Here is a 25,430-nt window from a genome sequence, read left to right as displayed (position 1 = left end):
GAGGGGCTCTATGGCCAGACAGACAGACACAGGTTCATGTTATCTTCTGTCATTCCCCAGCTGAACATCCTTGGGTAAGCTTTCTCTGAGCCTAGCCTCCTTATTTATAAAATGGGCTCTTTCCATGGGTCAGTTATGGTACCACAGAAGCACCGACAGTGTGCTAGCCTGTATGCTGGGCACTAATTGAGACGTGTAACTTAACCTGCTGTGTTTCATCATCTAGAAAAGGAGTAAGAAAGAAACGGAAAGTTGGACAGAGCAAACCACTTGATCAGACTCATCCACAGGATTGGGAGGCGGCAACTAAGATGAGCCTAAAAGAATTAGTCTAGAACAAGAAACAGGAACATGGTACTGGTGGGCTGGCTCAGTTAGCAGAGCTGACCCCACATGCATGAGGACCTCGGTAGAGAGCTGAGGATGGAGGCGGACATACATCTGTAGCCCCGACACTCGGGACAGAGAGAGGGAGATCATGGTTCTTTTGGTCAGCTTGTCTGAATCTGTGAGCTTCAGATTCAGCAAGGGACACACAAAAACACAATATTTCTGTCCAAAAGGTGACTGTATGTATACACACACACACACACACACACACACACCCCATGTGTGCCAAGGTAGGGGAAGCAGGAGACAGAGGAAAAGGGGAGGGGTTGGAGGGGAGACCAGGAAATTTTCCAAGCCCAGGACCATGCTCTGTGGTATTGCTGCTTCTCCCCAGAGTTTTCTGTCCCTGGACTCGCATCCCCTAGAAGACTTGGCCTACCTACTGATCTACCCCTGCATTCCATGGGTTGCAGTACAGAGCCAGGCACAGACTCTGTTCCTGGTACAGGATTTATGAACGGAGGACGAGTTTGGGACAAGCAATGCATGAAGTGAGAAGCAGGCGAGATGGGACTGTTGTAAAAGGTCTTCCCAGCCTTATAATCCCAAGCCTTTGAAATCTGGTCATAAAAGGAAGATTTTTTTTTCTCTTTCTCTCCTAGAGCCTAGTCATGTCAGACAGGTGACCCAAAGTGGACAAATCTGGGTTTGAATCGTCTCATGCATTAAACCTGGACAATGAGGAGAATAACAGCATGGTGCATTTGTGAGCTAGCTTAAGTAGAGCATCACTCAGTGCAGGTGCAGCAGGTGCTTAGAAAACACCACATCTGCATTCAGCCCTCTTGGCTAGCGCTTCTTCCTGCACGGTGGACAAAGGCTTATTATTTTTTACGGCACTCTGAACTTGGTGGCTCACACAAAACTCCCTTTATGCAGCCTGTGGTGTCCATGAGCTGCTACAGCTGGGTCCCTGGGGCCTGCTTAGCCACGGATTTGCTGTTTTCTGAAAGCTGTCCGGCAGGAACCATGAAGGTGCTACCTCAGTTTCCATCCTGCCCGGAATGGCCTGAGGTGTGGCTGTCATGTGGGGCGTTACCTTGCTGTTGTCCCATTCCTGAGTTTTCATCTGTGTGTGCACGAGCTCGTAGGACGGCTCCATGGCATCGGTGTCTGGTTTGGGATAGCCAGGTATCACGTTGTGTAGCTGGAATCCAAAGGTGAGCAGCCAGCTGTTGACATCTGGGTGGAGAGAAGCAGAAATATGCCTCGTGAGCGAGCGTGAGTGGGAAGTGACTGGTTACAGAGCTGACTGCCACACACACTGGAAAATGATGTCCTAGTCGTAAAAGCAAATGTACGGCTGGTCCCCCTCCCCCCCAGCCATCCCTTTCCCAGGCTTGTGCCCATAATTGTCCTCCGACAGGTAGATCCAGGAGAGAGGAAACCTAGGCAGAACCCACACTCCAGGTAGCTCTTTCCCTCTCTCACGCTCATCTGCTCACCCAGAGGTAGCTGCGGACGGATGACTCTCTCCCTGGCCCATCCTCACCCCCAGCGTCAATAGGAAACCCGTGCAAAGGTCAGTGAGACAGAGAAAGGATTTTCATGGCTGACTTGCAAAGTGGAAACATTCGTGTGTGAAAAAAGCTGCCCCTTCTCTATCCACCCTCTTTGTAGCCATTAGAACCTGGGGGCCATCATGCCTGCAGGCATGAGGTTGGTTAGTGAGAGGATCAAAGAGCTCTCCTGCGGGCTACCTGTCTTATTTCTGACAGCACTAGGAAGTCTCTCAACCTCCCAGGGCCTCAGCCTGCTATTCTCTAAGATGGTTAATCATATTCCTTGGAGTTGAGAGTTATTGATAAGGTATTTCGGTGAGCATTAGGCTCACTGAAGCATGGACTCAGAAACCTGTGATCCCAGGTTGGGGTATACTTCAGCTGGTAGAGTGCTCGCCTAGCCTGCATGAAGTCCTGGGTTCAGTCTCCAGCACTACATAAACTGGTGTCCGTCTTTCCTGCGCCCAAGAGGCAGAGGCGGGAAGAACAGAAGTTGAAGGCCATCCTTGGCTACATAGTGAGTTTGTGGCTAGCCTGGGCTACATGAGATCTATTTAAAAATAAAGCAAAGCAAAACCAAGGATGAAAACAAAAATCCATCCAACTAACCAACCAAATAAAGAACTGCAAAAGCCATGCATGACCTTAGATAGGGGTCGAGGCAGGCTATCATGCGGCAGAAGGCCCACGGTGCTGGCAGATGCTATGTCATCATAGAACCTCCCCTTGAACACTTATGACCCCAAAGGGAGATGAGGACTGGGCCCATAGATCTCTTAAATATGATTAAAATCAGACATGATGAAGGCATGTCATTGAAGCCTAACGAGAAAACCATGGCTTGTCTGGCATCCTTGGAGGTGGAGGTTGTACTCCAGGCAAAGATGGCCACACAAGGAGAGGTGCCTGAGAGGGGGCAGTGAGGACGAAGCAGAGAGGACTTCATAAATGCTGAGGAAGGACTAGAAACGACAGAGCCTGGGGTGGCCGGAGGGAGGTTATCTGAGCCTTGCTGGAGGTAGTCTGTGTTGCAATGCAGCTCAGCCTTCTTCCGGAGGGGGCAGCTGAAGACGCTAAAGCTCTCATCGGAGGGACTCAGAATCCAAACTGACAGGGGGAGAGGTGGACAGGGTTTTGTGGCCAGCTCCAGAGCCGGGTTCTTTTGTTTTCTTTCCAGTGGAGACATATCTCTGTTGAGAGGTCCAGGGATGAGCCTGCCAAGGAGGAAGTGATAGTCCCCACCCACCGCAGCTGCTGAGTGGGAGTGACCTGTGGGGGTCAACAGGCAAGTGTGTTTTTGCAACTTTGTAGCAACCCGTGTTTCTCTCCTGCCTAAGCACCTCACATCTGTTTTTGCCTTTTCTGTTGTTTTCTGTTTTCCCAGGCCCATTAAACCCAGGTTTAAGTTCCCCCTTTATCCTTGCTATGCAGGTCACAGAAGGGTTTCTTAGTGTACAAACAATGAACTTGGAGAGCTTACTTTACTTCTCAGAGACTTCTCCTGGGTCTGCATACTGAAGCAAGAATGGTTTTTACTAAGTCTTAGTAGAAGATAAGGATATCACTTGAAGGTAGCTGTTGTATAGCAGGAGCCTAAAATGTTGGGTTTAATCCACAGTCTCCAGATCAGGTACTCCCTCACAGAGGGCTTTCTGCCTTTGTCTATCCCAAGACCCCCATTTTCTTATTTGCAACAGGGGGCTTGGATGACTTCTCTATGGCCCTTTCCTCATTGAGATTCCAGAAGTCTCTCATTCTATGAGTCTCAGCAGATGGATCTTCGGGAAATTAAAACTAGCAGAACATGGGGAAAGAACATCTCACAAAGCCGTCTTGCTCTAGGCTGAGACTGCGTTGGGATTTGTGGTTGCGAGGGACTCTTCTATCCAGAATAGCGCACATTCCCAGGGAAGCAGGGGATGCAGGAGAGGGCTGGGCTTTAATTAGGAGTGATGGAAGATGGGAAGCTTGCTCTCACGCCTTTCAGGAAAACGTCGGAGATCTATTTATTCGCTAGCTTTCCCACCAGGCTTTTCTGAAGCACTGGGAATTGCACTCTGACGACCTGAGGGGCAGGCGTCTCCTTTCCATTGAAATGCTCTGCTTTACCTGTCAGTCCCAGAAGTCACTGCTGCCAGGAGGGAGGGATAAAATGCAAGTGATCTGAATCCCTTTCACGTGGGTGTGACTTTCGTGCTTCACAGAATGTACTTGAGTTCAAAGAAGGCTAAGCATTTGAAGGCTGACCCACAGAGTTCCAAGGCTGGCCTCCCCACAAGTTTGGGTCTTTGCGGGAGGGGAGGGTTAATTTGCCTGTCCTTAACTTCCTCACTCCAGGGGTTTTGGGAAAGACTTGTCCTGATGACCTGTGAGATACACCTGTGGTGGGCATTTTAGGGTTGCCTCCCCAAGACCTAGCTCTACCTTCTTTCTTTGTTGGGAGGGAGAGGGGAGCAGGCACTGATGGAGCAGTGGACCATGTGATCCAGGACGAGCCAATCAGCTCATTCTGTCCTCAACCCCAAAGCGCTCCATTGTCACATGACCCAGTAAGGTCACATGACCTTACTAGACTATAGCTGAGTGTTGGGGTTAAGGTGTGTGCCACCACCGCTTGGCTGAGACATTGGGGTTTTTTGGTAAAACAATTTAGAAAAGTTATAGGTAGGTATACTAAAGAGCTCTTCTCACTACAGAACCTCATAACCTCCACAAACCGAAGTATATTAGGAAAAGTTAAGAATGTGGTCCTGTCAACTCTGTTTGATGCTGGATCCATTATTTCCAAAGTAGTTTCCAAACTAGTGTTTCTTTAAATAGACTTTGGGGACCAATGCCACTAGAAGCAGTCAGTGTCTCCCGCCACCCCACACCTGCTCTTTACCAGAGCAACGGGGTAGGTCCTGACCTGGGGGTACCCCAGCCCTCACCTGTCATGAAGCACTTGATGTCCTGAGAGTTGCTGATGGGGTTGTTGTTCTTGAACATGTAGAGGTGAAAAGGCACAATGCTGCTGCTACTCAGGCGTTTCCAGAGGTCATGGTCTGGGCTCGTCCAGCGTCCGGCCAGCACATCGTAATCGCGCCGGCCCATGTGGACGAGCTTGGTGAGTGGGTCGTAGAGGCCGCCGTGGTAGCCGATGATGATCTGGAAGTTGGGGTTTGTGTCCATGTAGATCTCCCCGTAGGCTGTGTAGAGGATCTGCTTTATCATCAGGCCGGTTCCACTGAAGACCGCGAGAGGGGTCCCGATGTTGTCGCAGGCGATGTAAAACTCGTCGCCGCTGCTCAGCTCCATGGCGAAGAGGTGTCCTTGCAGGTCGTAGTAGAGGGATGTGATCTCGGAGCTGGAGTGGTTGTAGAGGTGGGTGACCTTGGTGGGGTTGGTCAGGTCCGCGTAGAAGAACTGCAGGTGATGACTGTGGCTGCTCTTGCTGGACACGCGCCGCCCCAGGCCGTCGTAGCGGTACCTGACACTCCAGCCACCGGCCCGGTTGTAGGCTTTGATGAGCAGGCCCGCCGAATTGTATTCGAAGACATCCCCACCCCGCTGCCTCAGGAAGCCGTCCTCATCCACCTTGTACTGCACATCACCCAGCCTCGTGATACGGTCACGGAGGTCGTACCGTAGTGGCGTGAGCCGGGCGCTGTTCCCGGGGCTCAGCAGGTGCAGGTTCCCATTGAGGTCATAGCTGTAGCGCCAGAGAGGCTTGTCGTTGATGGAGACTGTCTGCAGCTGGCCGTCGGCATCGTACTCGTACGAGTAACGGGTGGTGTTGGCGTAGGGTCCCACCTTCAGCTCCTTCTTCACTACCCGCCCCATGTTGTCGTACTGGACGGTCATCCAGTACATGAGGGACCGGAAGATCTCGTACTGTACTTCCTTCATCCTGCCGTAAGCGTCGAAATGCTTGGTGTGGGTCATGACGGCTGTGGTGATGATCTGGTTGATGTCGTAGTAGATGACACCGAACTTCCCAAACTGTTCCGTCTTCCCTGACACATCATCATAGCGGTACAGATCGATGGGCAGTGGGGTCTCGTTGATCACAGCCTGCATGCTGGTCACGCGGAAGCTGTTGTCGTAGTTGTAATCGAAACGGGCGTTGACCATGCCTTCCTCTGTGAACCGGAAGATCTGGCGGTCGATGAGGGGCCCGATCTGACGGTAGCGGATCGTGCAGGTAAAGCCCTCGCTCTGGAGGTTGACGGTCTTCAGCATGCCCGCCGTTTCGTCGTAGGTGAAGCTCACCTTGGTGGTGTCATACAGAGTCTCGGCCAGCTTCGACAGCTTGCCGTACTTGTAGACCACCCTGCGGCCAGTGCCCAGGTAGAAGGTGTGCAGTAGGTGCCCGTCCTCGGTGAAGTCCTGAATGACGGAGGCGTTGCCTTCCGGGGGCTGGTAGATGTTTCTGTAGTAGCCCACCGAGCGGATGGTTTCCAGCGTCTGCCTGGCTACGTTGGGCATGGTCACGGAAGAGAGGCGGTCGTTCTTGTCAAACTCGAAGATGTACTGCCTCTGGCTGTGGAGGTGAAGCACCATGGACTGGGGGGAGAAGACAGTCAGAGATGAAGGGGGTGGTGGAAGGAATGACAACCCAAGTACCCACAACATAGAGGTAAGGAATGAGAGCGAGCAAAGTGGCAGAGCCTTCTTGCATGTGCACCGTGGGATGCTGCCAGCAGTTAGAGAGGCACTGTGGCCGGGCTTTTGCTCAGCCTTTGGCCTTGCAGGGTCCACACAGGCCATTTGCTTTCCTCTTGTGAGCAAGTAGTCTGTTTTTTGTCCAGTATGGATCAGATCACTTCTGCATGCCATGGGGTGCGAGACCGCAATACTCTGCCCTGCAGTATTTGTAACTGCCTTCCCTGACCCAGACTTTTTGACCTCAGTCTTTCTATCCAAGGGAGAAGGAACATTACAACACAGCCTGATGGTCTTAAAGCCTTTGCCTGCTAAGCAACTTCTGAGGCTTCCCTGAGCTTGTAACAAGGTAACAAGTCTACGTCTAACTATCAAATCTACCAGCTGGGTGGTGGCAGCAGATGCCTTCAATCCCAACACTCGGGAGGCAGATCCAGCCTGGTTTATAGACAGAGTTCCAGGAAAACCAGGGCTACACAGAGAAACCCTGTCTTGAAAGACAAATATAAAACAAAACAAGCCCCTCCCCCAAATAAACCAAACGGAAAACCTACCACTCCCTCTTCCCTATATGAGATCAACTTCTGAATTTAGGTAATTTAAAAATTTACCCAAACACATGTAGAATTTATGTCATGTTTTTATTCCTAGTTTCTGGGGGAAGTGAATCCTGACCCAAAGTGGAAGGGATCTGCTAGGCCCGCACCCAGGATTAGCAGCAGGGGATTGAGTTTGCTGTGCCTCTGAGGTGACCTCCAGGCTTGGATATCCAGGATGAGGCTGCACACTGTGTGATGGTTCTGGAAGCAGGAACTGGTCCTGTGTGAGCATCCTCGTGAGCCACTCTAGGAAGGTCCTACATTATCATCCAATATGGTGGGCGGGCCTCCTGTTCTCCATCAGCACGACTTCTGTGTTTTCCTGGCTTAGGACCTTTTCCTCACTGCACTAAACCCGTTTTCCTCCTGGGACCCCCTTTCCCCTTAGAAAATGCACATCTCCCCTTTTGGAAACCTCAACAGTCAGATTCATTCCTCTGAGGTCATCAGGCAAGGCTTGGTAAACTGGGGTACCTAGAAAAGGGGTGATGCTGGCACAGAGGCAGATGTGCACACAGGCAATGAGGAAAGCAGGTGCCCTAGAGAATGCCTTCAGTTGCTCAGCAGGCCAAGACAGGAGGATCCGTGGAGGAGCCCAGGAGTTCAAGCACACCTTGGGTAGCGTAGTGGTACCATCATAAAAAATAAAGCCACAATGATCAGCCTTCTATGTGGCAAGGCCATGGAAGAAGGGAGGCAGACACCCACCTTCTCTAAGTATGTGTAGCTCCACATCTTCCCATCTGCAAAGATCCGGGACGTGATGCGCCCTGCCTGATCATATTCCATCCTCTCAGACATGATGCCCCTTTGGATTCCGGCAATGTGACCCCCAGGGGAGTAGGTCACATTAACCCCATTCAGCCTGCTGCTAGGCGACCAGAGGCTTGGCCTCCCTGCCTGGTCGTACAGGATCCGGAGGGTGAACTTGCGGTGGTCATCGTAGATCTTCTCTGTGCGTGTGACACGGTCAAAGTCCAGAGACAGGAGGTTTCGGTTGTGAACCTGGGAAAGGGACAAGAAAGAGAGGGGCTCTGGGTGTGGGCATGGACGATGTGGCCCTGAGGGCCAACAACTGTGTCGAGTTCCTGAGAAAAGAAGGCAGCACCGGGGGTTGTGGGCATCAAACCTCACTCTGCCATCTGTGAGCTCTTTGAGGTTTCCTTATCTGCACAACAGGAAAAAAAAATGTACTTCTTGGCCTCTTGTAGGAATAAAGACAACATGGGTAATGAGCATACAGCATCTGTGGCTGTAGAAGACACATGATCTTATCATGTGATACATTAATGGGAACTTATTTAAAAGAAGAAGAAGGGGAGGAGGAGGAAGTCAGATCCTTCTTAGCTCCTAAAATCGGAACTGCCAAGTGAGCCCAGCAAATCAACACCTGATCTGTCTGCTATGAGCCAGACGCTGTGCTGTGTTGGATTCCGAGGTCACCGAGCGCAGGGAAGCTGCAGATCTGTGGACTTGACTCTCGCTGGTGCAGTAGATACTTGAAGGCTTTCTGAGCAAGTCCTGGCATTCCTGGGGCCCTCTACTTGCTATGATTTGGGTCTCTCCTGTTTTTGCCCACAGTCAAGGCATCTGTTTCTCCTCAGAGGTGGCTGGGAGGCAGGGGCATTCACACCTCCTGTGTTTTTCTCCTCATAGTTCATTATAGTCGGAACTAGTTCTAACTCTGTTAGAGGACTTTGCTTTTGCCTCCAGGGTCAGGAGCCCCAGCGTAGTCTCCCTGGGGTCTGTGAGGCTGCCGCTAGCTCAGCTTCCTTTGTGAGTCGGAAGTATAGACTTCCATAAAGGAAGCTGCACGTTGGAACTCTGTATGTGTTTGTGTGTTCGAGTTGGGATACACAGGAACCTGGAACTTTCTATTTAGGCTAGGCTGGCTGCCCAGTGAACCTCAGGGGCCTATCCTCTCTGCCTTCCCAGCGCCAGGATTACAAACGGTACCACCATGTCTGTCCCCAAATGTTCACAGGTTCTTCAAAGCTAATGTTTACTGGTGGGGCTAGGGAGGGGTGCTGGCCCAACAGGGCACAGGGGGCACCTTTGCTGTCTCTTCTACTTGTCGTTTAGTAAGTCTGACAAGCAGGAAGACCTAAGGGGCTCAGGTTTTTAGGTCACACGATGTAAAATGCATGAGTGGCTTGAGGAAGTCAAAGGTCGTTTTGGGATCTGTGCATTTAGAAGAGGGTTTGGGTGTAGGCAGGGGTCAGGGTTAAGGTTGGAATTCCAACCTCGAGGAGGAGACCAGCTTTCCTGTGTGACCTTGCCCAAGTACCTTTACTTCTCTGAGTCTCCCGCTAGACTCTAGACTATGAATAAGCACCCGTGGACAAGTAGGTGCATAGAAGGCGCTGGATAAATGGCTATAATTATTTCCACTAAATGACAGCACATGACCATGGTTAGTCCTAGAGGAAGGAGAGATATGTGTGTGTCTTCCCCCAGTCTCCCTGTACAAATGTCAAGGCCCCGAAAATCAGGATTTATAATGATGCCGCGGAGACGGCTGTAGCTGTGAATGGCCTGGTTATAATAAGCTTGCCTTCCCTAGGGTAATCAAACACAATTGCAGAAGCAAAAACTGTGTGGCAGACAATTCCCATGAAAAATCAGAGGCGCCGGAAGCTCATCCCGTGTTCTTTGCAGAGAGGGTACGCGAGAAGAGGGGGCCACACTGCCAACAGCGATGGGCACATTTAAAAAGCATGTTTTGGGAGGTTCTTTTATACCCTCAGGGTTGGTGCCACCTAGACAGCCTCCCCCATACCCGAGGACGCTAGTGGAGAAGGGGATCTGTACCTCTGTGACAAAATTAATAAAACCGAGTTGAACAGTTCATGGGGGGAAGCACCTTGTGTTTCCTGTGCTTGGCAGCGGCGGCAATGAGATTATTTTACATCTTTCTTTATTAAAAAAAACCTCCCAGCTGTATAAAAAATGAGCCCCATTATGGAGAGGTACACCCGGCTAACATTCTCATTCCACACACCGCCACTGTGGGTGGCCATTTATTTTGGGAGGCAGCAGAGACGTGGCCACCGGACTAGAGTATCATCTATCTCCGGCTGGGAGAGGGACCAATTAAAAGCCTGGGAAACTTCTGGTCCTGTTCACATGGTAGAGAGGCACTCCTAAGAGCCCTAATCACTGCCCTTTCCTGAGCACCTGGGATCTGCAGCCCTGGGCTAGCTAGGTACCTTGAATGCACCAGCGTCCCACGGCTGCTGAGGATGTTTAGGCTCAGAGCAGTTGCTGGAGGCTACACAAGAGGCCCAGCGGGAATCCAACCTAGGTCAAACTTCCCCTTTGGCTCGCTGCCTCAGAGGTGCATTGAAGGGCTCTTGAGAAAGCAGATGAGTGTTTAGTGAGACCACAGATGGTGTCAGGAACAAAGACAGCCAGGAACTAGTAGGGGGCAGGTTTCCACATTAGCTAGCTAGCCCTTGAGGGTGCAAAGGAAACCTGGCTTTTGTGGCTCTGGGTTTTGCTATTGGATAAGTCACTCCACCATTGCTGCTTCTGACATGGGTCTCTTTCCCAGGATCTACAACACCTAATCACATGAATCTGAAACAGTCACTTGTTTTCTGGACTTTGCCCCACGTTGAAGATGGGAAGGTCTTAGCTTTCTTGGTTGTTGGAATCGAGAGTTCAGTGTTGCTGTGTGGATGTTTCTGTGGTTCACTGCGGCTCAGCAGCTGTCTCCTGAGCACCTGTGTTCAACGAGGTGCTGGGCAGAGAGCCAGGTCCAGGTCACCAGCTGTCCCTTTGTACAGCCCTTGTCTTCTGCTTTGTACTGTGCTTTGCTACGCAATCTGCTGGGTAAACACTCAACCACTGACCCAAAGCCCCAGGCTCCCTTAGCCCTGGTCTCTTCTTTGTTCCCATGCTAAGGACCCAGCAGACAAGTGCTCAGCTATTGAGTCCCTGCATTGATGCTCTTTGCCCTTTAACCCTTTACATTTTGAAATGGGGGGTGGGGGGTGGGTGGGCAGTAACAACATCCTAGCAATAATGACATAAGCTGCAGAAGTTACTGATCCCTGATGTGTGCTGTGCCAAGCCCTCTGTGAGACACTGTGCATGTCACTTCTGGTCCTTGGAATGGCACGTAAAATAGGTTTTATCTCCCAGGGACTGACACTGGAGCTCTAAGATGACTGACATGCCCACGTTCAGTCCACAGAAGAAAATAAGCTGGAAACTCAGTGTAGGCTCAACCACAAAGTCAGCCATGTTCCCGAACCCATCAAAACCGAAAAGGATGTCCCACAGTCCTTTGTTACATGTGGTTCATGGTCTCAGCTCTCCCTACGGCAGATGAGGAAACTGAGGTTTTGGGGAGAGTCTTAAAAATGGAATTTGCTTCTCTGAACCCCACCCCCCCCACCCACCAGATTGGTGCCTGCAAAATTATGCTCACCCGCAGACGGCGCCCGAAGACTGTGACCTGCCCGCGAGCCTGCTCCTTGCGCTGCCGCCATTCCACCAGGTTGAGGCCATTGTCGATGGGCAGTGTGACGTTCCTCTTGCCCACAGTGGGGTTGACGGTGCCAGCCAGCAGGTGTGGCTCGGTCTGCAGGGCCACTTCCATGCCGTTGGCTAGCAGTAGCCGCAGGGAGCCATCAGCCCCGATGTAGTAGCTGTTCCGGACTTGGTCTGAAGGAGAGGAGAGCAAAGACGCTTAAGATGAGGGAAGACAGAGGCTGGGACGGGGGTCAAAATGTGCCCCCCGCAACTATAGAAGCAATGCATCACCACTGAGAAAAACTAGGAAGATATATGGAGACTATGCATAAGCCCACTACTCAAAACCATCGGAAATATTTTGTATATCTGTAGAATTTACAATATTTCCTAATGCATTTACAGAGTCAAATGGTTACTGTGGAGTTTTCCATCATCCAATGCCTCATATCATGCCATTAAATATTTTTAATAAATATTTTTCATAATAACTACAGTCTTCCATTAAATGGCAATACAATTTATTTAATAATACCAGATAGACGTTTAATTTGTTTTAGCTTGCTTTTTTTTTTGTTGTTGTTGTTATTTTCTTTTTGGTTTTTGGAGACCGATTTCTCTGTGATGGGCTTTGGAGCCCATCCTGGAACTTACTCTATAGACCAGGCTGGCCTTGAACTCACAGAGATCCGCCTGCCTCTGCCTCCCGAGTGCTGGGATTAACTGCCCAGCTTGTTTCAGTTTTTCCAACTACTAATAAAACTGTAAGAAAATATATTATCAATTATCACTAAGTGAAAGAAGTCTGACATAAGCGGTCATATATCTTTTTTAGCTGAGAAGTCTTCAAAATATGATAGGTAGCTTTATTGTTATTCTATGTGCTTGGTGAGTATTCAATGGATTAAATTAGGTATGTCCCAGGCTATGTTAAACCATAAAAACATTGTGCTGGGGATTACAGCAAGACGAATCTCTGGTTAAGATATTTGCTGCTCTTGCAGAGGACTTGGGTTCAATTCCCAACATCCACACAGCAGCTCACAACAGTCTGTAGTTCCAGTTCCAGGGGACCTATCTGGTCCCCTCTTTTGGCTTCCATGGGCACCAGACACGAATGTGTTGCACTTTTATACCTGCAGGCAAAATGCCCATACACATGGAACAAGATCAATCTGTCTTTTTAAAAAGATAGTTTTCATGGGAAGCCCTTGCTGAATCTCCCCGCTAAGGTGACATCCACTCAGGCCTTCCTTCTCTCTTCCCCATTCCATCTTTCCACGCGGTACCGCTTGCAGGGATTCTGCAGTCGGCCTCAATGTTGCTATGCATCGTTCACCGACAATCTGTATTTTGCTTCCATCTGAAGAGTGGGAAAGCCTGTGTCAATTTATCTCGTAAAGCGTCTCCTCGCTGAATGCACATGCGTCCATTACGGTTGACTCTGGATGGACCAGCGTGCGGGGAGGTCCAGCCCACACGCGGTCCTGGTTAGTGTGGGCTGTGCCGGCCCAAGGATGCCACTCATTAGCAGCTCCTTCTCATTATTTCTCGTAGTTCAGACCTGAGATGAGAGTGAAACAGATTTCTGACAAGGAGAGGCTCCTGAGATGGCGGCCAGGCCGAGCATCTGAGTCTGGGACACAGAACAGACGGGCAACCTGCAGGGGTGCCGGGCAGAAAATAGGTACTGCTCGTCCCTGTATTCTAGGGTGTGCTTTTCATGTTCCGATGTTTCTGGAGTTGGGGTTCTAGGCATGTATGCTGGACATTGTATTTTGATTCACCCCCACCTGAAAAGCTAGGATTAAATGGTGGGACTTTTTTAACCTGAGAAATGTGGCACTTTCGAATTTTAAAAAGTTGCCTAGCCATAAAAATCTTATTAAAGTAGACATAGCAGTGTAAAGTATGCAGACGTAACAGTTCTTGAGGGAAGAAACTCGCCAGAAGGCCCCACATCTTAACAATCATTGTCTTTGCTGTCCTAGGTCGGGCAGGGTTCTTACTGGATGGGGTCTGGGACCTTCTCTTGGCAATAACTCTGCCATAGCACACACCCTGTGATGTGTTCCAACTCCTCACTAAAAGAAAGGAATTCCTGGGCATGATCTCTCTTTCTTTAATGGCTGCTATTTTTCATCCAGCTTTTTGAAAGGGAGAAACTATGTGTGGTAACTAAACCAGTAATGAAAGCAGAAACGTTTGCCTCCTTGTGGTAAATCCAACGGCTTGCTAATCACTGAGTTAATCCAGCAAGTGTCTTCTGAGCAGTACCCTGTGCCTGGCCCATGCTGGTCTCTTTACAAATTCTGTCTGTCGTGTATCTAGGCAACTCTGTGAGGCAGATCTTATAATGCTGCTCCATTTCCAAGATTAAGAAACTGAGGCTCGGGGAAGAAGAGTTGACCCCTCTCCAGTTCATGGCAACGGGAACACGCATTGTGCAGCGGGCACAGGTGCCTCAGGTTCACTCAGGGACTCCACGCTATCCAGAACCCATTCACCATGCCTTTTTTTCCCCAAAGAAGAAACGTGAGCACTGTGGCACTCAGGTAGCAAAGACGGAGCTAGAACTGAATCTCAGATGCCCAGTGCAAAGCTTCTTTTGCTATTGGATGTTGAGTCGAGGCTTTGGGAGTGCATCGAGCCAGGGGAGGAAGGGGAAGGGCAGTCGGAGCTTTCCTAAGTGACGCTGAATTTTCTTAAATCCAACCAAGTTTCAGTGCGTGGGGGTCCCTACTTCCTTTGGGAACAGTCTAGGTAGGGTAGGGAATTCACAGCAAGACTCCCTCACTGTCATTGACCTGAAGCTGACGTCACAAGCCATATTTGGGACGGTCTGACGGATGCATGGAAGGAAGGGTCTCTTTCCCTCAGAGTGAGTCCTGGCGGAGGCACAGACCTCTCCTGGGCTTCTGGGAGGATCTCTCCGCACCACAGTTAGGTGTGATTACTTGTGTCTTCTGCCTCCCTTGCACTAGCGTGAGGGGAAAAATCTGGGAGCCATTACAAGAGCAGAGGAGGCGGCCAAAGGATTCTCTCCCCTTTGTTCTGAAGATAATAGGACAGGACAATGGACAATCGCCCCCTCCCCCAAGTTTCTGGGAGAGGATTTCCAGGCCTCTGCCTGGCATGCTTGGCAAATGAGGAGGCAGAATGGAGACAAACCAAGAGGGAGTCTTGGTCTTGGTCTTCACCTCTGGGTCTTAAAGGCCTCAGGCCCCGGATGACTTACCTTGCAACAGGGTGTAGAAGGCACCCGAGGCAGACAGGTTGGTGGTTATGGTGACATCATCCTTGCTGGAGGTCTCTACCTGCACGTGCACGGAGCTGTCTGTGTCGCTCCGGAAACTGCTCACCTGGCCAGTTGGAAAGGTCACGTTGGTCAGGCGACCAAAGGTGTCATACCTAGAGACCGAAGAGTTGGCACTTAGTGACGGGCAAGAGGATGGGACGTGTCATGGTTGACCTCAGCTGTCACACTGACCCTAACTTAGAGTCACCTGGGAAGAGGATACGTCAATGAAAAGATTGTCTTGATCAGACTGGCCTGTGACCACGCCTATGGGAGTGTTTTCTTAAGTGCTAATGGAGCTAGGAGGCCCCAGTCCTCTGTGGGTGGCACCATCCCTAGGCAGGTGGGCATGAGCTGCATAAGAAAGCTCTCTGTGCTAGGTGGAGGGACCCAGCCAGGAAGAAGCATCCCTCAGTGGGCTCTGCTTGAGCTCTTACCTCCAGGTTCCTGCCCTGGCTGCCCTCAGGGATGGGCTGTGACGTGGGTATGTAAAACCAATCAAACCTGTCTCTCTTCCGTGTTAGTGTTGAACACCCGTTGTTGTGATTATCAGAGCAGAATGTGTGCGAGGCATGCTCAGGCAGTGGCTTTGCATGGTCTGCCCTTTCTTTCTGGTCAGATCTACTCCCCAGTCTCCAACTTCTCCTTGTCCAGGGCTTGGCGGGGTTTCCTAGGTGCGACCTCCCCTGCTGCTATCCAGCAGGAAAAGACATCACTTATCTGAAACTTTCTTTCCTGAGCCCATGTGGCGGAAAGGATAGCCTTGCCTGTCTGCAGCCAGCATGGAAAGGCCTTGCTTCCTGCTAGAGTGTTTGGGGAGGCTGGGGTACAAGTCGGCTCCCTCCTGGGACCGTGACTGAGCACTGCAGGTCAAGACAGCTCTAGTCACATGGCCTGGATCCTGTCATCTGCCACCGCTGTGATGCAGGGGCACTGGCTCTCAGTTCATCCCTGCCTCAGCATCATTTGGGAAAGTCAGAAACGGTTGGAAAGTAACAAATAAATGAATACAGTGGGCATGGGGAGAAGAGACCATGGTTCATTCACACACTGCCTCCTGCAGGACTCACAGTAGGTGCACGGTAAACTTCTGCTGGAAGCGCAGATCTAGAGGCAACCGCTCTCATTAAGTTGTACTTCAGCCCTCTCCCCGGCTTCTCCCCCGAGTGTTCATCTCCAAACAGAAGGCGGCTTTGCAGCAGGTGGACAATTGCAATTATTATGGAAGGTAGATTGTAATGCATAATTAAATCGAGCCAGAGGAAGATACAATGAAAAGGCCCTGTGCCTTCAAGATCTGGTTTTCATTTTACACGCCACAGCCCAAACCCAGTAATTTCCACTCTTCACATATTCCATTAGAAGGACTGAATGTCTTAATTCAATGAACATCAAATGGAAGAGCCAATTTATAAATTTTGGTCTCCTAGTCATTAATTTCAGTGTCTCCCAGAGCTTGAGAAATGCCAATGGATTGAGAAATCGATCCCCTGGCCTCTTGTCAATACTTGCGATTATCCTATCCGAGTATTCTACCTTTCACATCGTGGGGAGAACTGGAGCCCCCCACGATCCGGGCCCTGAGCCCTCTGCCCTGTGGGCTGCCTCTGCACGACCCTATGGACCTGCTGAGAGTCACTGTGGCATAGGAGAGACACCAGGGAAAGACAGCTCCAGCTCCAAGTGGTTGCTTTGGGCGCCGGGTCTGTTTGGGTGATGTTGAGACATTGTCTTAACTCTGCTTATCATGGCTTTTGTTTGTTTGTTGATTTGGTGTGTTATTTTGAGACTGTGTCTGGTGTAGCCTAGGCTGGCTTTGAGCTGACTGTGCAGCTGGGGTGGGGGTGACCTTTCCGCCTCCACCTTTGTCTGGTGTAGCCTAGGCTGGCTTTGAGCTGACTGTGCAGCTGGGGGGTGACCTCTCCGCCTCTACCTTACAGGTGACGGATGACAGGTGTGTGTCATCTCTCTGGCCTGACAGTCATGCTTTCTATGACAGACACTCCCTAAGCACCGGTATGTTTTCTTCTATAAACAGGAGAGATGGAACAGTCTGAGCGGGGGTCCTGTCTCTACCCTTGACAGAGGTGAGCCTGGAGGCCCACACTCGGCTCTGTCTGACCACAGCCAGTAGTAACACAGGCAGGTTCATGGTGTAACTGTGGCAGCTATGCTTCCTTCGCCATGGCTGACCATACTAATGCTCATCTCACAAATACGCAGTAGACGTGAACTTCTGAACGTCTCAGCAGGGCCTTCCATATCCTAGGACTGTCCTCCGTGGAATGTTGGCCCCTGAAGGGAGGGATTCAGCTTGTCCTGGCTGAATGCCCACAACTTGGAGTACTTAATAAAGTGAATGAAGGTTGGCTACGTGACCCGACTCCTTCCTGTGTCTCTTTGAGCTTGCTCTTCTGAGCTTCCTTGGAGTCTCTGTGCTTCTGCTCCAAACATGCCATGCCCAGGTTGTGCTGGGGTGCTCTTCTGTTTGCAGAGGTTGATGGCTGCCTTTGAGTACAAGCCCAGCTAGTTCCTTTCAACATCTGGTGTGCTTCAGTTCAAATACACTAACAAACAGTCAGGGACTGTTTGTAAAACAGACACCCCCTTCTCTACTTCATTACTGTTCTGTGTTCTTGTCACTATTTTTGTTATCTTGTTTACCTGCCTCCTGACATTAGAATTTAAGATCCTTGAGGACAGGGGCCTTGTCGGTTTCTCAGTGCCTGGAAGAGACTGAGCATGGAGATTCTGCTCTGCGATGCTCACTGACTGAATAAGGGAATGCTGGCGATTTTTGTTGATTTTTTGGGGTCTGATTAAGAACCGTCATCTACTTTATATCCCCTTCTATATGAAGAAAGAAGAGCTTGTTAATGTTCCGAGTGCTTTTCAGGTGGTATCAAGCATCATGTTTATTAGCATCTTTCAGGGTAGGGATTGTTATTGTCGTCTTACGAATGACAGTGACGGAGGTCAGAGAGGATGATCGTCTTGCCTAAAAGGACACAGGTCATAGAAGGATGCAGATTCAAAATCAGGTCTGCTTGACCGTAAAGACTGTGTTTTTTTTTTTTTTTTTTTTTTGGACAAACTTTCCATAAAAGTGATGCTGTTTCAGATAAGGAAAAAAAAAAAAACCTTTGTGTTCATCTCTTCTTTAAAGTGGGGAAATGGAATCCTGTTTGGAAGTCTCAAGTGGGTCAAGAGGTTCTGCTTGGCTCCGGCTGCAGCTCACTTTGCTGCAGAGCCAGGTCCCCGTTGGGAGGGGGGAGGTAAAGAGGGCCAGATGATTGGCTTGCCAGGGTTTCTTTTCCGCTGACTTTTCTTCACGCCAGTTTTCCGAAGCATCTTTACAGCACGGTGAAAGAAGACACATAAAAGATTCATGGAGCTGCTGCGAACTTGGCTTTCAGAAGAGGACCGTGAAAGGGTACCTTCACACGTGCTCCAAGGCTTTCTTCACACCATGGACTCCACTGCTAGCAGCTCGCTACGTGCAGCAAGTGGGGGTGGGGATATGCCAAGTTATCTCTGAGATACTTAACGTTTGCTGATCTTGACTTTTCGGTTGGATAACGAAGATGTTGATTTTCAAGGCTTTCATCTGTAATTGTCCTAAATACCAGTGTCACCAGCAAAGGATCTGGTCACTGTGCCGTTGGTAAAGAATTAGAGTTCAAAGCCAGCTATAACAGTAGTTCCCTCGGCTTCGAGTCACGGCAATGGATGACATCACATCACCGGGCATTCCTCAGGTCCTGTGTTCTGGCAGAGCCAGAGAACTTTCTGGGTTTTGCAGTCATGACTTACACTGAGTATTTACCGCAAGACTGAGTTCAAACAATGAATTCTAGCCTTCCGGATTCCTGAGATCCATAAGAGCTGCAGACTTTATAAGCTCACGGATGCTGTTCTAAGGCCAGGTGTCTCAGCATGGGACAGAACACTTAGGAGTCACGTCCAGCAGGGATGGAATCCTGGCTCTCCCTCTTCCATGGAACATGGAGCCAGTTGGTGACTGTGAGACCTGCCCTTTGATGTTCTTTGTTCCCTGAGAGGCTGGCGGCTTTAGATTGCACACTGGGCACCCTGCTGGTTTGCTTCAGTGGGGTTAAGTCAGCGGTGGGCATGGGAAAGAGCTGAGATCAGGACATGGTTTCCTTCACTATCTCCTGTGGTCCTTTTCCCAGCTGGCCAACCACATCTTCTTTGGAGGGGTGTCTCTGACCGAGGCTACAGCTTCAGTGACTTGTCCTATGTCCCCCTTAGCCTGGAGGCTGGTAATGGCTGTTCATTCTTCTTAGTGCCCGTGGGTCTCAGCTCCTTGTTGTGATCCCTTATCTTTACCAGTCCCTCTAGATGCCTTCATCTAAACACATTTTTGGAATCACGTCTTAGTGGTCAGATATTAGTTTTACTTTCCTTTTTGCATTCCTGTCTTCTAGTTTGCAGGGTTTCTGGTGAGAATTTGCTGTGATTGTTTTTTTTTTTTTTATCATTTTTCCCCCTCCTATAAAATATCCCATCTTTCCCCCGTCTTTAGGCTGTCTTCAGAAAATTCCCCTTTCTCTACGTTTCGATAGTTTGAATGTGATATGCTTAGAAGTTTCCGCCTGTGTATGTGTGTGTGTGCATGCGTATTTGGCCTGTCACTCTCTGAGCGTCTTTGGACGGTGGCCCACTATTAATTATCAGTCATTATTCGCTCAAGCATTTCTTCTGCCTATCCTCTCTTTTCTCGACTTCTATGACATGCACATTTGGCCATTTGATATTCTCTCCTGGCTCCTGAACGCCCCGCTCCGTGGGTTTATCTTTTCTTCTTTGTGTGTCCGTCTGGGTAATTTCCATTGACCCAACTGTGTCACGCTGTCATCAAGAGCCCTGAGCCCATCAGAGGCATCCTTCATCTCTGTGGCCGTGGTTCTCAGTTTTAGCATTTCCATTTGATTCTTTTTTTTCCACATCTCAGCTGAAACCGTCCATCTGATCTTGCCCTGCGGCCCACCTTTTCCATTAGAGCTGTTAATGTAATTACAGTTGTTTTAAATTCCCTGAAAGGGGTTTTCAACATTGCTGTCATATCTGGATGTGGGGGTCTGATGGCTATGTTTTTTTTTTTTTTTTTTTTTTTTGCTTTCTCTCGCCTCTTTGCACTGTCAGCTGGAAAACGTGACATCTTGTGTAACAAAGAGGAGACAGAGGTGAGTGTGGGGGTGTGAGGTCATAGCCTTAGGAGTAGGGCTGGCTTCGAAGTTCACCGTATGGTTAACCTTGGTGCATCGCAGGCACCAACTTCTCAGCAGTACCTTGATTGAGAAACTGCTTTGCCAGAGCTGTTATTTACTCTTTTTCCCTGCCTCTAAGTCACTGCCCCTTCAGCCTTGGGTTCTTCCTATGTACTGCCTTAGAGGGGTGTCTCCTTCCGTGTGCTGGCCTGCTCCCTATCCTTTCCTCTACCGTATTTGCTTGCTTTTGCTTCAAGATTTCAGGCAGTTGTGGTGGTAGGGGCGCATTCTCTAGGGTTCTGACAGGGCTTCCGGGGAGGTGCCCGAGGGTGCCCGAGCTGTTCTGTGCTCCTGGTCTTCTTAGGTGGCAGTCCTGGACTGGAGACCCAGCCCCACCCTTCTCTCGGCAGCGGTTATTCCATCCTCCCCTCCTTTGTCTCCCATTGAGCTGAGTGGATTTTCACCAGTGTCTGAGGAGAATGTGCGGATGCCCTTTCCCCTTGCTCCTTATTGGGGATAGGGTGAGAAAGGCATGGGTGGAGTGGGCTGGTACTATGATTCCCCTTAGCAGCTGCTGGGCCCCTCCATCATGTCAATTGTGAGAGTGGGTTCCTTAAGATTTTCTGTATGTGTGTGTGCATGTGTGTGTGTGTGTGTGTGCGCGCGCGCGCGCGTGTGCATGCATATATATGTAGAAACCCCTGTTGTAGTTTGCAGGGGTCAGGAGGATCATGAAGAAGACATGCACTTCCCACATTAATTTCTGCAGCTCTGGCTAAACTTCTACTCCAGTGTTTGGCCATGTCTACCCAGGCAAGCCAGAGCACAGACGTGGTCCTTTTCTGTGGGTTGAGTTCTTGGATTTGGGCCAGTTGCTTGCCCTGAGACCCCCGGGAAGGAATTTGAAGAAAACACATATATTTGTCTCTTGTCGGGCTTATTTTCATTGTAAAGTTGGGAAGGATGCTCTTTTTAGCTCTCATATCTCTCAGGCGCAGACCAAAAGCCAAGTATTTTATTTGAACTGTATGAATTGAATTCTGCGTCCCGCCAGGTGCACCGATAATGCCGGAGCCAGGATCTGCATCTAGTATTCTCACGGCAGCGTGTGTGCCTTCTTTATCTCCCTTCCCCTCCTGAGTCAACATTTCATTCATAAAATATTTACTAAGCACCTATGAGGTGGCAAGCCCTAAACTTGAAGCAGAAATGAATTTAAAGAATTAGTAAGGAACCCACATATTTACTGCTGGTGTAGTTATAAGAGGAGCTGTCATGGGCACTGTGGGAGGCTGGAGCCACTTTCTCCTACAGGACGTGGGGGAGTTTGTGGCTTATTCCCACCCAGAGAGTCAACTTTGGAACTAGCCTCATTCTGTCAGCTTCCTTGCTTGCTTCTCTTCTGGAGACAGGGTCTCACTATGTAGCACAGCTCTGGCTTGGAACTCACTGTGCATGTAGCCCAGGCTGCCTCAGCTTCATGAATGCCAGGAGATGCAGAGCTGCAGGAGGAGCACCCACTATGCTCTGGCTTTATACCGACTGCATGACTCGAAGCTTATCATGCACTTTCTTTGAGCCTGGTGTGTTCATAGGTGAAAGGAACACGCAGATGGTAATTCTTACTGACTGGGGAGACCCTTGTCAATGCATTTCTGTGTCAGGCCCAGGGGCTTGCAAACTCGAGGTGCTGTACAGATATTGGGGGAAAGGGTCTGACACACAGCAGTGATGTGTTTGCATTCAGTTTGGGATTTGATAAAGGGAGTGACCTTGGGAACTAATTGCGTGAACAGATTTGCTCTGACAAAGAAACCCCTGTATTGGCTAAATAATGTATAAGGGGTTTCAACCAGGCAATGGGGGAAATTGAATTATTTAGTGTATTTCCATTTCAATGAGCTAATCAAGATAATTGCTATTTTCCTGGATCTTTGTCTTTTTTTTTTTTTTTTGCAATTAACAAGGCCCCTGTTTGGAGAAAGGAATTTAGCTGGTGAACTTTGTACATGGGGCTATGACATTTTTTTTTAGTATAAATTATATTTAAAAATCAATTATAGCCCCCTCCCAACACGGGGTCCACTGTAGTGTTCTTGCTCTATTACAGCCTGCAAACTAGTCTCCCTCAGTCTCCGCCTTTGTAAAGGAGAAAATACTACCTGTCGCCCCCGCTGCCGTGAGGATTAGCTCAATGACTCGGTTTCTAGCACAGAGCTGATGTTCAACAAGACCAAGTTCTCTGCCAGCTCCCACGGCCTGTCTCATGCTGACATATTCTGCAGGCTCAGTTGTCTCAAACATGACAAAGAAGAGAAACTTAAAAAAAAAATCTCATATTGAAAAAGAGATGTTACAAGACCCATTCATTAAAACAGCACATCCGTCGTCTACATGTATGTGAGGTGAATAATTTGCCTGGGACTGTCGTGAGCTGCACTTCTGCCCCTCTGGCCGCACTGCTTTGAGATGCCTATCTCGTATGGAGAGGAGGAAGCAGGCACTTGAAGTGAACACCGTATTACACCCGAAAGTAGAGCACAAATGCATCACTGCGGTGAGGAGGGAGACAGTCAGAGCACACCCATTGCTTACAGAAGCCCATAAACAAATGCTCAAAATCATTTGGTTCATTTAGGGGTGAAGGGCTCTGTGTCCCCACTCCTGGAAGTTAATTCTGTAGCACAGCATGACCTACAACTGTTACCATTCCTTGATGACCTTGACTTCCTAAAAGAAAGGCCAGGCGATGTTTATATGTTTGAGAAGGGAGAGTGTAATGAATGCCCTAAGTTCATCCAAAATTAAAAAAAAAAATGGAACCTCAATTATGTAGAAAATTCATTCATTTGGGGCGTTCCCTTTATCCTTACCTTCCTGTTTATATGAAAATATTAACACATGAAGTAGTTTAGGTTGACATCATGTTGCTGTGGTCTACTGTATCCATTTTACAGGTATGGAAAGTGACACCTAGTGAGATTAAGGCCATGGTAGAGCTGGGATTGAAGGCCGTGTCTATGAGTCCAAACCATTTCCCTTTTAGGATAAATCATTCAGAACATGACCGTGCATAATCTACCATTTCCCTTTTAGGATAAATTACTCAGAGCACGACCATGCAGAACAAACCATCACCAGTAAGGGTCTTCAGTCCCAATCTGAATTAAAAGGAAATCCATAAAAAGTACATTCCCCCAAATCATTCATCTTCACTCTTACAGCGCATCCCATAGAACACAGCCCCATCTTGATACTTACTCGTAAAACGTAGTCCACCCGTTTTCATTGCTCTTGGTCGCCAAGAGGCCGGAGTTGCCATGGTATGTCATCATAGCCAGCTCGTGTCCTTGCGTGGTGACGCTTCTGAGTGCACTGTTGGTGCCCATGGTCACCCAGTAGACCTGGCCATCTGGGACTACCAGCCAGAGGGGCATTCCGGTAGAATCCCGGCGGACGTTCACCATGTTGCCGTTGTTGTCGGTGATGTGTGTGATGTCACCGTCCCCTGTGTAGGTGAAGTTGTACAGGTAGTCTCCCGTCGGCAGGCTCTGGGTGTACAGATGTTTACCACTGGTGTCAAAGAGGTACAGCTCCTGGTCGATGGGGGAGGACAGCTCGTACATGTTCTGGGTGTTGAGGAAAGGCTTGTTCTTCCGGATGAATCGGATCCGGATGTTTCCAAGGTCAGCCACGTAGAGCTCCCCGTCAGCACACACAGCCAAGGAAGAGGGGGTGTTCAGCTTGGCATCCTTGGCGTAGCCATCATCGCCAGAGAAGCAATCACAGTTGGCATCGTTTTTACAGTCGCAGCCGCTGGGGGCACCGGCGACCAAGGAGATCTCACCGCTCGTGGTGACCTGCCTGATGCGGTTGATCTTTTTCTCATCTGTCTCGGCGATGTACAGGACCCCGTTGTGCGAGACAGCTAAAGCCGTGGCTGACTCCAGGGTGGCGTGGATGGCCACCTTGCTCAGCAGGAAGTGGTCGATGCCAGGGACCTGGCAGTGCATGGGCCTCCCGGCGACAATGCGCACCTGGTGGTTTTCGGAGATTTGCAGGACCACGTTGTTGTCAAGGACGTAGAGGGAGTTGTCCATTGGGTTGATGGCTAAGTCTGTGGGCCACTCCAGGCGAACCTGACAATGAAGACACGGACACTCAAATGACGCCAGGATGCTCACTAATCATCACCCCCAAACTCCCAATAACCCACGACTGTGTCCCAAGGGTGTTTATATTCAGTTTGATCCAGCAGGGCAGAAACAGAAGAAGGGGCCCACAGCCTCGAGATGTAGACTCTGGAGTCGGACAGGCTTAGTTCTGAACCTAGACCCATCCACTCATGACCTTTGGCAGGTTACTTTGCTTTTCTTAGCTTCAAAATTCATATTGGGAGAATAGGGGTGACCACTGTACCTCCCGACACACAGTAAGTGCTCGGACTCGTATGATGGATAATGGATGCAGGAGGGAGAAGAGGATGGAGTCTGGAGGCTGACATGGGAGTTGCTTGGGGGGTTTCAAAAGATCTCCATGAGATGCTGACATGGCTCACGCATGAAGGTGACTAACACAAAGTTAGGCTTGGGGGATGTAAAGCCAGAACATCCATGCCCGTCTGACACAGGATTCTAGACTAGTGGTTTTCGATTTTGGCCCCCTATTTGTGCTATCGACCAAGATTGTAGGAAATGTTCTGAGCAGTCAGATCAGTCGGGTCCTTGGTGTAGCTGGCCTGCTCGCTGGGGTTGTTTAAAAGTGACTTCCTAGGTGATTATTTCTTGAGCTGGGAACCATATCTGGGTTCTTCTCTTAAAGGGAAATAATCAGACCAGCAGTGACGGTTGGCACCCCCTTGCAGCTGGTCAGAAATGCAGAATGACAAGCTTGCCCACACCTACTGAATCTGAACCGATCCCTGGGGACCAAGTTCACACTGGAGCTCAGCAAAGACTGATTGACATGGGGGAGGGGGTGTCTCTAGGACTTCAGAGAGCAGGTCATATAGAAGGGATTAATGAGACTTGTAGTGGGACGTAGGCTCAGAGCCTGGAGACTCACATTGAGTCAGTCTCTCTCTCTCTCTCTCTCTCTCTCTCTCTCTCTCTCTCTCCACCCCCCCCCCCCCCCCTCAGGCTGGAGTCATGGTGAGCCTCGAGTGGGTGCCTAGGTGACTGCAGCCATCAGGGTTTGGGGTGAGCAGTTTTACTCCAAGGACTGTTGCATGTATCACACTGGGAAGGGCTGGCCAAGGGAAGCCCTTGGCCAATAATGTCCCCAAGAG

General features: G+C 49.7%; 1 protein-coding gene across 7 annotated transcripts in view; it reads right to left on the bottom strand.

Annotated features, from left to right (window-relative positions):
• The window catches only part of LOC121458754 (teneurin-4-like), a 671,077-nt gene that overhangs the window by 6,885 nt on the left and 638,762 nt on the right, over positions 1–25,430 (bottom strand). For all 7 annotated transcript variants that reach the window (XM_041668100.1, XM_041668102.1, XM_041668105.1 and 4 more), the window contains 6 exons: positions 23,405–24,282; positions 14,853–15,025; positions 11,571–11,806; positions 7,844–8,140; positions 4,823–6,437; positions 1,430–1,572 (listed from right to left, as the gene is read on the bottom strand). In XM_041668100.1, the coding sequence (XP_041524034.1) occupies positions 1,430–1,572; positions 4,823–6,437; positions 7,844–8,140; positions 11,571–11,806; positions 14,853–15,025; positions 23,405–24,282 (3,342 nt within the window). The remainder of the gene's footprint in view (positions 1–1,429; positions 1,573–4,822; positions 6,438–7,843; positions 8,141–11,570; positions 11,807–14,852; positions 15,026–23,404; positions 24,283–25,430) is intronic.

The sequence above is a fragment of the Microtus oregoni genome, unplaced genomic scaffold (assembly GCF_018167655.1).
Source record: "Microtus oregoni isolate MIOR12 unplaced genomic scaffold, Mior012 000018F_ref0000195, whole genome shotgun sequence".
NCBI lineage: Eukaryota > Metazoa > Chordata > Mammalia > Rodentia > Cricetidae > Microtus > Microtus oregoni.
The sequence above is the reverse complement of the archived record's forward strand: the minus strand, read 5'-3'. Positions and strand labels throughout refer to the sequence as shown.